At 30.5% G+C, this 17,714-nt stretch overlaps 1 protein-coding gene across 1 annotated transcript; it reads right to left on the minus strand.

Moving 5' to 3' along the window:
- Window positions 1–1,446: 1,446 nt before the first annotated feature.
- Window positions 1,447–15,733, minus strand: LOC148190506 (uncharacterized). Its single transcript, XM_088102851.1, has 11 exons — window positions 14,993–15,733; window positions 13,945–14,751; window positions 12,477–13,088; window positions 10,072–11,070; window positions 7,675–8,499; window positions 5,566–5,937; window positions 4,232–5,044; window positions 2,352–3,293; window positions 2,121–2,179; window positions 1,972–2,029; window positions 1,447–1,764 (listed from the first exon to the last, which is right to left on the minus strand). Exons 1-9 carry the CDS (start codon window positions 15,716–15,718, stop codon window positions 2,138–2,140), a joined length of 6,138 nt encoding a protein of 2,045 aa, XP_087958977.1. The 5' UTR covers window positions 15,719–15,733; the 3' UTR covers window positions 1,447–1,764; window positions 1,972–2,029; window positions 2,121–2,137.
- Between the last annotated feature and the right edge of the window lie 1,981 nt (window positions 15,734–17,714).

Below are 17,714 nucleotides of genomic sequence, written 5' to 3' on the forward strand. Positions count from 1 at the left end.
CGTCAGCTAGGCTTAACGAAATGGGTTAAATCAAATTACTCTTATGTAAGAATCCTATCGTGATTTCTGGGTTTAACAATCTGGTGAAACTGGTCTTGTAATCACTGTGGCGTGGTGATTCCTTGAAGGTGAAATTTGAAGAGTGTACGTATGTGAGGTAAGTGTTGCTAACCCTAACCTACTTACTTGATGTTCTTGTTGGATTTGGGAGTTAGGGTTTGAGGTGGAAATAGAGGGTGGAGTGGAGATGGAAAGTAATGGTGGAGAGGTGGATGGTGGAATGGAGGTGGACAAAGATGGTGGACTGGAGGTGGAAACTAAGCCAGATATCTTTCATGTGTTTTTCGTTGATATCCATTTGGGACCAAAGTACACAATTTTAAATTGAAAAGAGAACCACATTGCACATTTTTTGATCAAAGGGAAAACTAAATTTAACATTACATATAAACACCTGAACATAAACATTGACCTTGACCTTCACATTACATGAACACCTACACCTGAACGTAAACATTGAGCTTCACCTTCACATTACATGAACACCTACACCTGAACGTAAACATTGAGCTTCACCTTCACATTTCATGAACATAAACATTGACCTAGACCTTAATGTAAACATTGACCCACCTACGAACATCAACCTAAACATACCCATATTGTCACAATGTTCACCGCAATAACAACACGCACAGCTCCAACTAACAATTTTATCCTTTTTTCTAACAATTTCACAATCTTTTTCGTCAATCTTCTCTTCATTACACCACTTGAAAAAGTTACAGTACATCCCTCTTGAAGATCCATCCTGTTATTCACCAAATAAGCCACAAAAATTAGTTCTAACTCAACAATCTATCAATAAATAAATTCAAATAAAGTGACAAGGGTATTCATAAAACCTTGTAATGACGACATCCCCAAAATTGTCTACCAGTATTTTGTGGAGTTCTCACCACTTTGCTTACAACAAAATCACCACATTTGCAACGAGGGATTATCCCACCTCCCCTCCAACCACCATCATGTGAGGAACGCCAAATTCTTTCTAACCCTATATTGGAACAAGAAGAACAACCTTGGGAAGAAACCATTTTTATCTACCCACAACTACTTTGCTCAAAAAAAGGAAGAAGTTGCATGAACCCTAACCAACGCTAACCCTTTTATTTTATCCAATAACTTAAACTTTAAACATTTCCACCAAGTCAATTCACTTCACATTGCCACGTATTCATCAAAGTGCACAAGTCATTTAGTTTTCGCCACGGTGGCAATTGCACCGTTAAGTTTTTAATGTCGTAAGGCAAAAGGATCATGTTGAACATTTTTTAACCAAATATGAGGCCTTACTGAATTTTTTTTAAAACGTAGGACGATTTTGAACAAAAACCCTAGAAGTAGGGACCGAATGATGTATTAAACCTAAAATTAACTAACACATGAATACAAGCACACATTTTTTTTTATGGGCATAAGCACGTACAGTCAATATTTAGTGACACGATTCATGACTTCAACTTTACTCAATATTCATGACCGTTCATCACTTTTAATCTCACACATTACATAATATAAATAATATAATGTATTTCATCTTCAACGAGATAGAACAAAAATTTTTTTTTAACTTTTTTTTTGTAAAACACAATCACACAAAAATAGTAAAATAGAGACACATTCATCTTCATCCACTCTTTAATTATGCCTTCAATCTCCTCTTAATTACTGCAATATTGTAGTCGGCAACTCAGATTCAACCTATACAATTTATAAGAACAATTACTATATTACTTTCATAAAAGTTATTAAGAAAAGAATATGAATTTAATTATAAAGGAAGTAAAAGTAGCATTATATATAGAGAATATCATTCATACATAAGTCTCAACTAAAACATTCACAGAGAAATATCCATTAAAATAGAAATCAATAAAACATTAAATTAAACTAAAAAAAATTACTTACATAATCAGTCATAATCATCATGTGATGCTGTGAAAAACTGCTTCTTATTGATCACCATCTGCATATGCATAGAGAAAATGATAGTATAACTCATAACTCACCATAAAAAAAGTAACAATTTTAGTAGCATTAGATAATATTTGATGTACCATATTCACTATCTGAGCTATTGGAGAACTGAAATGATGGAACTAGAAGCATCTGGAGCCTATTTAAAACAAAAGAATACGTACAAGTTAATTTTAAGCACGATGCAACTAAAAAACACATTACACTAAAAATAATGTCTGAAAATATTGTTATACAGGAACCTAGAATTCTTGGACAATATCATCTATCATTATCTATGAAGAAACATTAAGACGTAAAAGTGTAGGTACCTCCTTTGCAGAAGTTTTGAGCACAGCAGAATTGAGATCACTTTCTTTCTGGGGTCTCTCGTATTCTGAACAGTACCATTTTGTGGGATGATTTATTTTGTTTACTGCACTGAAAGTTTTCATAGAGCTACACTTGATGACGTAGACTTCCTCCAAGGAGGGTAAAGTTAAAGTTAAATTGCCAGAATAAAAGCACCCTAGCTCATCTAACTTTTCAAGATACAAATCCTGGAGCTGCTTAAATATTATTTCTTCGTCCTTATCCGATTCTTTCCCCTCCTTCGACACAATCTCTTGAATTGATTTACATTCTTTTATCTTCATTGTTTTGAGTTCAGCCAAACCTTTTGCGGTCGAAGATGTGAACAAATATGGCAGACTATTGCAACTTTCTACCTTCAAATAACTGAGCCGAGGAAATATTATCCCATTCTCATCTAATTCATCCCCCTCCTTAGATTCATCTGCAACAATTGACATCAGTCCCTCGCAGTCTTCCACTACTAGATCTTCAAGTTCCACAAGACTTTTGGCTGCTGATGCGGGAAACACACTTTTAAGGCCCTTACATTCTTTTACATGTATTTCTTCTAGATGTTGCATGCATAGAATTCTGTGAGGATCTTCATTCCAAACATTTTCCAGATTTGGCAACTTCGATAAAACCAATTTCTTCAAAGGAAAAGTAATTGATGTGTCTTTTGTACATTTGACATCAAATATGGTTCTGACAGGATCACAGTTTCCAACTTCCAATGTTTTCAATCTAGGTAATAAAGGAAGTAAATGGAAGGGTAGCACTGCATCTGATAAAAATCGACAGTCATTCACCGTCAATTTGGCCAACTCACTGAAACAGAGGTCGGGGATATGCAGTGAGCCATTCCATATCTCTTGTAGTCGTGGCCTACTTTCCAGATCAAGTTCCTCACGCTTTGAAATCTGCACGTCCAAAACAATAAATAAAAATATGAAACTAATTATTTACAAGAGTCAATGATATCTTTTAAATTAGTACTCTACAAATATGAAATACTCACTATTTTTACTATTAATTATATTTTATTACAAAAAAAACCCACTTTACTATATTTAAAAGAAATTGTCTACTGAATCACGTTTCCTAATTCACAGTACTTGACTTTAAGACTTGCAAAACCAAGTTAAGAATTGAGACTTATAATTTTATTTTCTTATCATAATGTTAAAAATTTGTTGAACCGTTACGGTATTTTTGAGACGTTTAAATAAATAAATATAAATTGTTATGAATAATAAAATTTATAATTATTTTAAACAATGTTCTTTTTCCTTATTCTTCATATTTATTATTTTTAATGAAAAATAATATATATCACGAACTCTTTATTATTTATATTTTTTTTATTTTGAAATATTTTAGTATAATTTTAAATTTTTTTCACATAAATTTCGTTATAGATATTAATTAAATTTTTAAATAAATATTATAATTTTGAGTTGAAATTATAGACAAAGTGTGAATCAGACGTTATAGAATAAAATTGTAATAATCAAAATCCATCTATCTTTTTTTTTTGTGACTTAGTCTTGCAGTAGGCAACTCTTAGTAGTTAAAAAAAAAATATGAGGAGTATAATCCTATTATGAATATTATTTTGGAGAATTGTTAACCAAGTCGTACATAAGGTTACAGTTATATATATTTTCTCTGTCGCCTAGATTTGCAGTAGGCTATTGTGAATTTTAAGTATCATTTATGACTATTACTTTGAAGAATTGTTTAACAAAGTATAATAATTTTCAAGCATGTTGTCCTAAGCCGTATTGCATATTTAAACATGAACTATAGATATATAATCAATGGCCTATCAGAGGGTGTATTTTTTATAACGACGTACCTGTTTCAGAAATTCCATCTTCATAGTAGAGTTGAGACCAGTTTCCAATGTAGTGTTTGATCTTTCAAGTTTCACTTCAGACAACTTACTTGCCTCCAGAGTACCTCCACATAAACTTACCATATCGACGCAATTTCTTATTGACAATTCCTCCAACAATGGAAAATTTAAACTCCCTTTGTAAAACCTTCGGAGATTTTTCAGAAATTCAAGTTTCAAACAATTGAGCTTCGGAAATATTATTTCATCCTCGTCCGATTCCTCCTCTTCTTTAGACACTATTTCTTCAATCGATGCACACTCTTTTATCTCCATTCTTTGGAGTTTAGCCAAACTTTTGGCTGTTGAAGATGTGAACAAATATGACAAGCTATCGCACTTTTCAACTTTTAAACATATCAGATTCGAGAAAGACACTTCGCATGGAACCAAGTTTTTTAAATTGGAACAGCTAATGACTTCAAAGGTTTCTAGATTTCTGACAAAGGGTTCAGTCCATGAATTTTCTAAGCCAATGGAAAGTAGCTCTTGAAGGGACTCCAAGCGTAATTCTTTCAATTGTAAAAGAATTTCACTATTATTAGGTCTTTGAAGGCAGAAGATCACTTTGAAGGAACTGTCACTCACCACAAGCTTCATTACATTTGGCAACTGTTGTAGAAATCCATACTCCGGAAATTCATCACACTCAATATCAAAGCACAGACCGAGAACTTTTAACTTGTGTAGAAGGTTTCTCTGAAATTTCCCATCGACAATCATCTTCAATTCATTTTCACCCACTGTCAGATGTTCTAAGTTCGGTGTAATTAGCTACAAAGACAAACCAATAGCGAAGTTAAAGCAGTTAGCACAGTCATATATATTCGTTTCTCTATATAAAATTGAAACCGTGAACTTTCATGCTAAAATAAGTCTGATAATTATTAAAGACTAAACAAATCTATATAAAATAAAAATAGGTGTGAACAAGTCAATTTGAAAGAAAAAACGTTTATTTAAAAAAATGTAAAAAAGATGAACAAGCCAGGCCGGGTAGCTGTTACTAAGGCCATACCGTATGCACTTACAACAATTTCGAGTTTAAAATTTTAGATGAAAATTTTCATAAATGAGATGAAAGGTGGTTCCTCCGTGAAGAAAATAATGAATTGTTTATAAAGATTTAAGCAATATTTGATGCATGATAATTTCAATGGAAGTAGAAGAATATCTGTAATTGTCTTGGAAAAAAAATCCTCAAATGCATGTACTATTATGCTGTTGCAATGTAATCGACTATGCTTGGACTTGGGCAAATCACAGTGTCAATGAGGTTACAGTGGGGAATTAACCTTAGGATTTGTTTGTTCTGGATCAATTGGATTAGGCTCTGTAACAATTTCAGCAGGATCTTCATTCCAAACAGTTTCAAGATTTGGCAGCTTCAGTAAAACTAATTTCTTCAGAGAAAAAGTGATTGTGTCTTGTAAACATTTGACATCAAATATGGTTTTAACAGAATCACAGTTTCGAACTTCCAATGTCTGCAATTCAGGTAACAAAGGAAGCACACCGAAGGGGATTACATATGATAAAAGTTGGCACCCATCCACAACCAAGGTTTCCAAGTTAGTGAAACAGAAGTCGTGGATTTGCAGTGAGAGACGCCATATCTCGTTTAGGTCTGCCCTATCTTTGAACTCAACACTCGATCTCCATCCAATCTTGAGAAATCAGAGCATGTAATATGAAATTAATCTTTTACATGGATAACAATAATTCTGATTTTTTTAATATACTTTTGCTAGAAACCACCAACTATAACTAATTTTTCAGAAATGCACTGATCAATTTTAATAGCTTTTCTTTTCAAATTACATTTTTCTTACAAAATTCTATTAGCTACTTTGCAAACAAGGTAAATTTTGAGTTAGATTTAAAACTCTTTCTAATTTTCGTAAAATTGAAAATTGAGATATGTTTGACATATTCACTTACTATAATTTTGTGTGAACCTATTACTAATATTCATTAAAAAAATCAATAACTTGTAGAAATTTGTAAATATTATTAGAAGTAACCTTTTTTATGTTGGTTTTAAATTTTTAAACTAATTTTTATTTTTTTCTTAAAACATTTAATGCGTTATCTTTTAAGTTTTATATAAGGTATGATTTTATTATTCTTAGTTTTTTACATTAGATAATGATAGATCGTTTTTTTAATATTTTCCTAAATAAGATATATTGGCAATAATAACAAGAAAATTGTTGTTAAACTTTTGTATTTTAGAAATGCAAGACATACATTGTATCGAAAAAACTTCTCATTTCCTCTGTAGAATAAAAATGTAACACACAGTTTAAAATTAAAGAAAACACACATTTATTTCACAACATTTTAAGATAAACTAATGCAGCTTTTCTATAGTTAAATTATTTAAGATTTTTATGTTTTATCTTTATATTATACACTATAAAAAAGTCTCTAAATAATAATCAATTTTAGTGATAAAAAATAATTTGTTAACTCAGTAACCAATTTAGAAACTAATTTATAATTTAAAAATTATTGATAATTAAAATAGTTTCTAAATTAGTTAATATAATACATTAGTCTCTAAATTTATCCCTAACATTAACTACAAAAATTTGGCTATCAAAAGTAAATTAATTTCTAAATTGGTCTCTCTGGACTAATTTCTCTAAAACATTTGTATTGCTTTAATAGTGGTATAAGTATAATTTCTATAAAACATTTTAGTAACATCACAATTATCAAAACCTTATTAGTGATGTCTTATTTAAGAAAGAAAAATTGATTAAACATAGTATTTAGTCTCAATTTGGGAGTTATTAGAATTTATCTGCCTAAACTTCTCAGCAAATTTTTTAACATGAAACATATATTATTTTTCTCTCTTTGTAACAAGTTTGCGCACTATAGGTAGTCATAAATTTATAAAAGTTGTTTTTTTTTTGCAGATATCTGCTAGCAAGTACTGTACATAATTTCCATCCTAAGTAACCATCGGACATGGTCATCAAAGGAGTTTTGATAAGGTATGTATTCTTTTATATATATGAAAGATAACATCGAATAAACTTTAAGATTGTTAAATATATAAAGAAAACGCCAGGTTTAAATGCTTTACACTTACGTATAAACAATGTAATTACTACTATTCATTCCAACAACATAAAGCTAACTGGTGAGGGAGAATTCTTAGATAAGAAAATAATATATATATATATATATATATATATATATATATATATATATATATATATATATATATATATTTGAGTTATTTGATTTGTGAGTTGAATGTTTTGCACGACTCATTTTGTAATTTTTTTTTCAAATAAAAGGTCTAAAGGAAAGGTAGATACACTTGATTACACCTCTATTATAAATTTTATGTATAATTATTCTATATTTTTTTTTTGTTATCATAGAAAGTGTCCCTTATTTGCTACCAGGATATTGAATAAATAAACACGTACCTTGCTCATGAATTCCTCCCACAGAGTAGAGCGAAGATCAATTTCCAATGGAATAACTTGAGACAACTTACTTGCCTCCAGAGTACCTGGACATAAACTTACCATCTTGTCGCAATCTGACATTGACAATTCCTCCAACAATGGAAAACTTAAACTCCCCTTGTAAAACCTTACGAGATTTTCCAGATATTTAAGTTTCAAACAATTGAGCTTCGGAAATATTATTTCATCGTCATCTGATTCCTCCCCTTCATTAGACACTATTTCTTCAATTGATTCACACTTTTCTATCTCCATTCTTTGAAGTTTAGCCAAACTTTTGGCTGTTGAAGATGTAAACAAATACGACAAGCTATTGCAGTTTTCAAGTTTTAAACATATCAGATTCGAGAAAGACACTCTGCATGTTACCAAGTTTTTTAAACTGGAACACCTAATGACTTCAAAGGTTTCGAGATTTCTGACAAAGGGCTCGGTCCAAGAGTTCTCTAACCCAATGGAAACCAACTCTTCAAGGGACTCCAAGCGTAATTCTTTCAATCGTAAAAGAAGTCCACTATAATCTTCATTATTAGCACTTTGACAGCAGAACATCTCCTTCAAGGAACCACCACGTACCACAAGCTTCTCTATATTGGGAACCTGTTCTATAATTTCATACCCAAATGCATCCGAAAACAAGCAGAGAGTAAGAAATTTTAAGTTGTCTATGAAGTTTCTCTGAAATTCTCCATGCAAAATCATCTCTACTCCATTATTCCCCAGTGACAAACACTTTAACTGAGAAAAGCACAAGCAAAAGCAGGTTATGGCAATTAGTAATCCATCTCTTTTATATACAAGACATAAATAACCTTGCATGCTCAAAGATTCCTGATAACTAATAATCTGTGACAAATTAACTACGTGATGGTACGAGATTGTTTGTAAAGGTTGGCGCAACCTTAGTTTCAGAAATGCAAAAGTAAAGGCTGCGGAAATCTTTACTCATGCACAACTTAAAAGTATAGGCCTGAATCATAAATAATTATCCAATAAGTAATTTTTGGTATTGTGATTGATGTATGTGTTCAATCACGTCTGTAAAATCCATGCACGTTTAGTCACATTATAAGAATAGGTTATAGGCATGTTGAAATTCATTTTCATGTTTGTTACCCAAAGTTACATAGATTGTGAGGGCTGGAGGCCAATGATGATATGTAATATAATCACTGTCATAGTTTTTGATAATGTAGAGGACGAATTGATGATGTTTGATCTATAATTAATTGAACATACATTTGCCCGTATAAATAATGTAAGGAAAACACTTGCAGCAAAGTGTAAGTCACATGCTGAATGATATCAACTCTGTCGTGTCATGATAACATTTATATAAAAGAAAATGATTCTTTGACACCACAATCACCACTTGACAATTAGGTAATATACTAATTAAAAAGTGGATTTTTGTATTTATTAAAAAAGAAATTAAAAATAAAATAATAAATATGAAATGATTGAAAAACATTTATTGAGTGTGAAAGTATTATAATCCTTGTGTTGGATAAAAACAAAAATGGGATCCATCCACGTGTTGAAAAGAAGGGTCAATGTTTTCATATACCATATATTGAGGAAAAATGTCTTCCACCTTCACTAAAGCTCCATAAATTGTTACAATGCACCAAACATGTTTCTTGTCCTTTCTTCCTTCATTCATTATAAAATGAATGCAAAATGTGCAGCAAAGAATAACTCACCAAGAATCAAACGGTGAAGAAAGAATTCAAGAGGAGAAAGAGAGAAAGCCACGGGTACTACCGTGAAGAGAGAAACATCACCGAGAGGTGAAAGACACTGTGTAGTAGAAGCTGTGAGTGTGCAAAAGAGTGTTTGTATACCATCCGAGAGGGTAAAATTTATTGAGAGATCCTCAAAGAATGAGAGAAACACTGTAATCCTACTTTCATAATGTAGATAATTTTCTGAACAAGGTCTCATGGTTTTTTCCAAGAGGATTTTCCACGTTAAAATTTTCGGTGTTATTTTTTCTTACGCATACACTTTTAATTTTACGCTTCCGCAGTGTCCATTTTGGGTTAGCAGAGGAAGGAACAAATACGGTTGTTTTCCAACACCTTGTATAAAATATTTGATGCATGCAGAGACATAAAAAATAATCTTAAGTTATGACTGATATAAAATGTAAGTTTGAGTTGGAGATGAATGATAAGTTGTAAACACAGTTAGAGACATCTCAATTATTCCTATTTAATATATTTGTTTTTCTGATGTAAAGTAAAAAAATGGTGTCCTTTAATATTTGTGTAATTGATCTGGATCAAGTAATAAAACACTAGTATGTACCTTTTTAGTACCGACTTGATTCTCGGTGTGTGATTCTAGATGTACAAAATTGTCGAACTGCAGTGAACAGTAGTAAAAATACTTGAACATGGGCAGACCCTTTAGTTTCAATGATCTCACCCAGGGACAGGGGAGCTCTTCGTTTGTTCCTCTTGCATCTGCGATATTATTATTCTCTTCAACAATAGTCATCAATCCCTCACAGTCTTCAATTTCTAGAGTTTTAAGCTCCACAATATCTTTGGCTATTGATGCAGGAAACACGCTTCTAAGACATTCACAGTTCTCAACGTGTACTTCTTCTAGATGCTGCATCCTTAGAATTCCATCAGGATCTTCATTCCAAACATTCTTCAAATTTGGCAGATTGGATAAAGTCAAATTCTTCAAAGAGAAAAGGATTGGTCCTGTAGATGTCACATCTTTGCTTTCTGTTGTACATTTGACATCAAAAATGGCTTTGACGGAATAACAGTTTTCAACTCCCAACGTTACTAAATTAGTTAAGGAAGGCAGCAGACTGAATGGTAACAGAACATCTTCCACCACTAGATCTTCAAGTTCCACAATATCTTTCGGTACTGTTGGTGGAAACACAGTCGTAAGGCGTTCACAATTCTCAACATGTACTTTTTTTAGATTATTCATGTTCAGAATTCTGCGAGGATCTTCATTCCAAACATTCTTTAGATTTGGCAACTCATATAATCTCAATTTTTTAAGAGAAAAAGGAAGGGTTAGTCCCGTAAATGAGACATCTCTCTCTTGTGTCGTACATTTCACATCAAATATGGTTTTGATAAACTTACAGTTCTCAACTTTCAATTTTTCCAAATTAGTTAAGGAAAGAAGTAAATTGAATGGTAGAAGTACATCTGATAAAAACTGACAACCATCAATCTTCAGAGATTCTAAGAGACAGAAGTTGGAGTTTGGGATGACCTGAGAGCCAAAACATAACTCTTGTACATCTCTCTCACTCAAATTTGATGTACTCTCCTGCAAAACAAATTAGATTTAGAATTATATTTTCGTCACATTCAATTTTTTTTTATATTTCCATTATATATATATATATATATATTTCCATTAATTGGTTTGGTTAGATAAAGGTCCTGAGGTGGTTAGATTAGTTTTTTCTCTTTATCTTCTTTTTATATGTATGCTCCTTGAGCCTTGTAACAAGTCAGAAACTCTTTTTGTATTACGCTTATTTTTTTTAATAAAGTTTCTCCTTTTCTGTTATGCCGATGTTTATACACACATACTCATAAAATTGTCTATTTTCATTTGGTGTTGTTGATTTCATTATATGCTTAATGTTTAAATATATCTTATAGATTTCAATGCAACAAGTGCATCTAACATCCAATCATAATGTTGAAATATTTATTGTATATTTGAGAAATCAACATTTAATAATCATTCTTAGACAACTTATATTTGAAGAATCAAATAAGTAATTTCATATTAGTGGAAAAAATATGATGTATACTACATAAAATAGGGATGAAATAAAGGGTGCAGTCCACTTCCGGTTTCTATTTACTGAATTTTAAATCAACCTTTAACTTGAATGTTGACACCATTGTTAAATTCAATTCACATAAATATAATGGAATTAGTCATTTTTGTCTTAAATATAATTGATAATGGTTAAACTCGTGATAAAGATTGATGTTTCTTTGGTTCAAAAATCCTAACCCTATTTGTTAAATTTGCTTAATATTGGGCACTTGCCAACATAGATCAATATTGATTAAATAATTATCATAGTTATCTATTTACTTAATTTAAATTGTAGTCAAATTTCGAGTTTGAGAACTTGTATACCTACCCAAAACCAAATACAAATTAAGTATATTTATAATTAAGATATTATTCTAATTATTCAAATAGTTATTTGTATTATTATATAAACTAAAGTCCAACATCATACTGTTTGTTATCTCTACTATATATTTATCGATTACTAAGAACTTATATAATATATATATATATATATATATATATATATATATATATATATATATATATTATTTTAATCAAATATAACAAGTAAATAAGTACATAATTACTAGAATATGAATCTCAAATTCAATTAAGCCAATTTATGATTACATAAAATCAGTTTTAACAATAATGTATTTTATTAAAAGTCTTACATTAATCAAAAGATAAAAACAATTTTCATGTTTGTAAAATTAAGGTAGTTTTAAAATTTAATTCTTAACCCTCTTTTATATTTCTTTATTTATCTTTGTATTAACTGTTATTTAAATAACTTTTTTCTCTAAATAATACATTTTTTGTTTATTAATGAAACTGTTAATAGGAAGAAATTTATATTTTATAAAATTGAAATAATAAGAGTAAGAATAGATAAAGTAAAGTGTGAGAATTGCCTGTTGTTTGGAGCGGTGGATAGAATATTTGAGGCGTGGCAATTGTTCAAACGTCAATGTGGTGAGTTGATGAAAAACAGACTCTTGGGTTGATTCTTCTTTTTCTCCACTCCTTTCATCCTTCCTAAATATCTCTTCCAATTTCTCACACTCTGTTACTCTAAACACCTTAAGTCCGGTAAGATCTTTGGCCACCGACTCTGGAAACAAAGTTCTAAGACTCCTACAATTTTTAACACTCATTTCCTCTAGCGCATCAAGGTCAATAATTCCCTTCGGATCCTTATCCCATACATGCTTCAGTTGTGGTAGCCCATCTAAAGACAATATTTTCAGACGGAATATTCCGGAAGGTTTTGTCATCACCCTGTTCTCATCATTCATATTAAATATCACCTCTGCATCACTGCAATTGTATACATCTAACTCTTCCAAATTGTGAAAGCAAGAAAGCAAATGAGATGGAATTATATGCTTTAGAGTATGACAAAACCATACCCTCAACCTTTTCAAATACCCAAAGTTGTTTTGCTGCCCCCAATGAGTGTCATCCCATAGATGCTGTATAATATTATCGTCAAGCCACAGATCTTCACTATATGCGAAACTGACCTGTAAATCAGACAAATTATTAAATTACTTCTCTACCTTTAAAATTATTAAACAGATCTCCTCAGTATTTGAAGTTAAAAACTTTAATTCTCTATAGCCTTCGCTTTCATAATTTAATATATTTTTATTTTAAAATTAAAACTGTAAGATATACTTATGATGTTCGTACAAATAACAGTAGAAATGTTATATAAAATTAAAATGATTAAAGTATTATGTAAATATTAATCAAATTTAATATACTCCATAATTTAACATAACTAGCAATATACTATAAAATATATAATAATACTATTTCTTATATTTTTAGACAAGTATTATATAATACAATAATTTATAAGTTAAATATTTAAAATAATTTTATTTAATAAAAGTATTGATAGTGATAACAATGAAAACATAAGTAAAATTATTAAAAGTGTTATATTACAATTAGTTTTAAAAAAATAATTATTTTAAATTAAAAATTACTCACTTATTACCGTCAGGATTGTGTAAATATTCATTTTAAAAATATAAATTTTAATATATAGAAAATATATGAAATTATTATATATGTTTTATAACAGTGTCGTGTGAGAAAATCACTTAGTATCAAATTTAAATTTAAAGAAAATATCAATACGATGCTCAGGGTGTCTCTTCTTTTACAGAAAATTAAGGCTAAATAAAGTGCCTTAAAGAACCAGATCGAATTCACTCGTTCAAATTATCAACAAACATACTAATTAACGTTTAAAGCTTTTATGCCAAACACAAGAATTTATAACGTCCCATAATGTGATTTTCTCTTTCGACAGAAGAAAAGTTGATAAGATTAGGATAAATGAAATTAGATAAGCGAAAGAGAGAGTACCTTATCATTGAAAATTTTGTGTATTGTGGCATTCAAGTCACCTTCCCACTGCCACTTTGTTTTTTCATCTCCTTCCACACCAAATATATTCTTTAACTTCGGTGCTATTGATCTTTTCTCACTGAATTTCTCCATCTTCTCACATTCTCTTACAATCAATATTTCCAGTGATGAGAATTCAAATTCACACTCCTTGTGACTGCAAAAACTTGCAAGCTTTTTTAGTCCCACAAGTTCTATAGAAATCAATTTGCTGAATACAATTTTCGTCCCTTTGCCTTCTTCACTTTCCTCCATTCTTATTATTTGCTCTATTTCACGACAATAGCTTACTTTCATTGTCTTGAGTTGAACCATACTTTTGGCAGTCGAGGATGCCATTAAGTTCTTTAATCGATGACAACCCTTCAATTCCAAATGTGTCAAGTAAGTCAATGATACAGAGGGAGGAGCCAAATGCCTTAATTCATAGCACCATTCTAATCTTAAAACCTCTAGTCTCTGTAGAACTTGATCTCTTTCAAATCCTAAATCCTTTATATATGAATCGAAGAAAACTAATTCCTTCAGCTGCAATACAATCCCCAATCCTTTTTGTCGTCCAATGTTTGCTTTTGGCGCTAACTCTTTAAAATTTTTTAATGTTAGCTTTTCTAGATTTGGTATTCTGTATGGAAACTGGTTGAGAAGATCGACACTTTTGACTGAAATCAAACTAAGTTCTTTTAGGCGCTGCATTTGGTACTTTGGTAACAATTCTTGTGCTACCTTGAAGTCAATTTCCATATGCTCCAAGTTCGGGAATACCTAAAGAATAAACAAATAAAAGTAAATAATATAAAAGATCAAGTGAATTTTTATTTTTATTTAATTTATATTTTATTTCTCTCAAACAAAATAGTTTTTTCTTCATTTAAGTTGTCACGTATTTAGTTTTTCTTTTACTTATTTTTCTTTGTATCTTCTTATTTTCTACCAAACATATAATAAAAATTTCACTAAATGGTTTTTCTCGAACTCCGACAAAGATATATAGAGTATTGATTACCTCTTCAATTGAGAAAACAAAATTTCCCTCTTTGTCTGTTGTTTTAATGGTATCTTTGAGAAATGCTTTAAGCTTCACACATTCTGTCACACTCAACTCCTTCAGCTTTGGACACTTTATAGGATATTTCTTCTTGTAGAAATACTTCATGTTTGGTAGCCAATGTAATCTCACCGAGGTTAATTCAGGAAACACCAATAGATCTTTGTTAGTTTCCAATGCATCTTGACTTGCAACAATTTCCTCCATTTTACGACAATACAATACTGACATGTGTTCAAGCTTTGGAACATCTTTGGCAACAGAAACTGGAAACAAATTCTTAAGTTCACTACAACTATTTACATCTATGGTCCGCAATTTTTTAAAGTTAAGAATTCCATTTGGATCTGTACTCCACAATTGTTTTAACTTTGGTAGGTGTTCAAGAAGAATTATTTGCAACTTTGTGTCTATCCCTCCAAATTCATCTATTTCTTGAGAATCATTGATTTCAAAAATCACTTCAACCGACTTGCACAAATAAACTTTCAAGTTGTCCAAACTTTCAAACCATCCTCTCATGTGACTTGGAAAAATCTTGTCTAATTTATTGCACTCCTCAATTTTCACAGAAATGAGACTAGAAAAGGAATCAACACTCACTTTAGTTTGCCATATATCTGTTAGCTTATTCATTTTGGTAAGGTGGATTTCCTCTAACTTAGGGAAGATGCAAACCTGCATTTGAAAACAAACTATTATTATATATAGTAGCTAAGCAAAAATGCACAAGGTAAAGTCTTATCGAGAACCTATTAAAGTATAATGTAAATTCTAGAACATTATAAAAAAAGCCTAAGATTATTGAAATGTATAGGCTTACCATTTGATGTAAAACAACATCTATGGCAACCACAATACAACACAACTACAAAATATACTTCTTCCAACTACTACTTTCACATTCTACTATCCACACATTTTTTTTCTATCCCATCAAGTATACCTTTCACAACTTCAAAATGGTAACAGTGGTATCAAAGTTATGTTCAGTCATCTACTGGCAATAGATAAAAAATTTCAAATACTTAAAACAAATTATAACTTCATTTTATACTACTTCTAAAATATTTTCTCGACCAATGGCTATTTTATGAGAGAAAATTATGATTTCTGGAGCGTCAAAATAAAGATATTCTTTTGCTCCCAAAATTTATGGGACATTATAAAAAATGAACTCACTATTCCAGAAGATACATCTACTCTCTTTACAACTGAGAAGAACAAGTTGAAGGAAAACAAGCAAAAGGATTCAAGGGCTTTATTTCCTCTTCAACAAATAGTTGATGACACAATTTTTCCAAGAATAATAGGATTCACAAGTGCAAAGCAAGCACATAATACAAGAGGAGTTTCATGGAAATGATGAGATACTGAATGTTAAAATTAATTCTCTAAGACGATAGTTTGAATTAATAAGAATGAAATAATTTAAAATCATTAAATACTACTATTCTTTGATACAAGAAATAATTATTCATATAAAGCCTATGGGAAAAATATTCTTAACAAAAAAATCGTTGAGAAAATTTTAATTTCTATTTGCCAAAAACATGATGCAATTGCAACCACGATTGAATAAAAAAGGGATTTAGCCATATTGCCAGTAACACAACTAATGGGCTCTCTTGAAGCTTATGAACAAATATTGAAAAGGTGTGAAGAGGACTTGGTCGAAAATATCTATCAATCGAAACTAAAATTATGATGTCATAATAGAAAGTGTGAAGGAAATAAAAGTATAGGAGAAATTTCTATACATAAAAAAAATTCTAGAAGTTTCTCTATAATTTGTTAAGGAAAATATCTTTCATCTGGCATATGTAAGAACATAAGTCATAAAAGTATAGGAGAAATTTCTATAAATAAAAAAAATTCTAGAAGTTTCTCTATAATTTGTTAAGGAAAATATCTTTCATGTGGCATATGTAAGAAGATAAGTCATTCAGAAAAACATATTGTTGGCATTGTGGAAAACCTGAATGTTCATACTATAAGATTTTTGGTCACGTGGAAAAGCATTGTCATAATAAAAATAAGCATTAAGCAAACTTTACCGAATAACATAATAACGAGAAGCACTTATTCCATGCTAATCAAGAATCTTCTAGCGAAGAAGGAAATTATTGTTACTTGGATAGTGGACGCATCAATCACATTACCAAAGATCAAAGCATCGTCAAAGACATCGATAAATTTGTCAATGTCAAAGTTTGATTGGGAAACAACACCACAGTGGAATCTCGAGGCAAATGAGTTGTCTTGGTGGAAACAAAGAAAGGTACAAAATTTATCAAGGACATCTAGTAGTACCATCTTAAAGAGAATCTTTTAAATATTGGCTAAATGAAGGAAAATGAATATTTTCTTCACTTTGAGAAAGATATATGCAAAATTTATATAATAGAAGGTTAAAAATTGGCAAAATCAAAATGGTGAAGAGAAATAGAAGTTTTCCTATAAGCTTCTTTCAAACCTGGAATTAATATTACCATTTGATGACTTATGGCTTTGACATAGGAGATTTGGCCATTTAACATACATGTCTTAAAAATTTTATATGAAAAAAACATAATGAGATATCTTCCATGATTGAAGAAGAATAATGAATCATGCAAAGGATGTTTCATTGACAAACAACATCGATTTTCATTTTCAACAAGAAAAGCATGGAGAACAA

Source organism: Vigna umbellata, unplaced genomic scaffold (assembly GCF_029865625.1).
Source record: "Vigna umbellata cultivar VRB3 unplaced genomic scaffold, Vumbellata_1.0 scaffold_863, whole genome shotgun sequence".
In the NCBI taxonomy this organism is placed as follows: Eukaryota; Viridiplantae; Streptophyta; class Magnoliopsida; order Fabales; family Fabaceae; genus Vigna; species Vigna umbellata.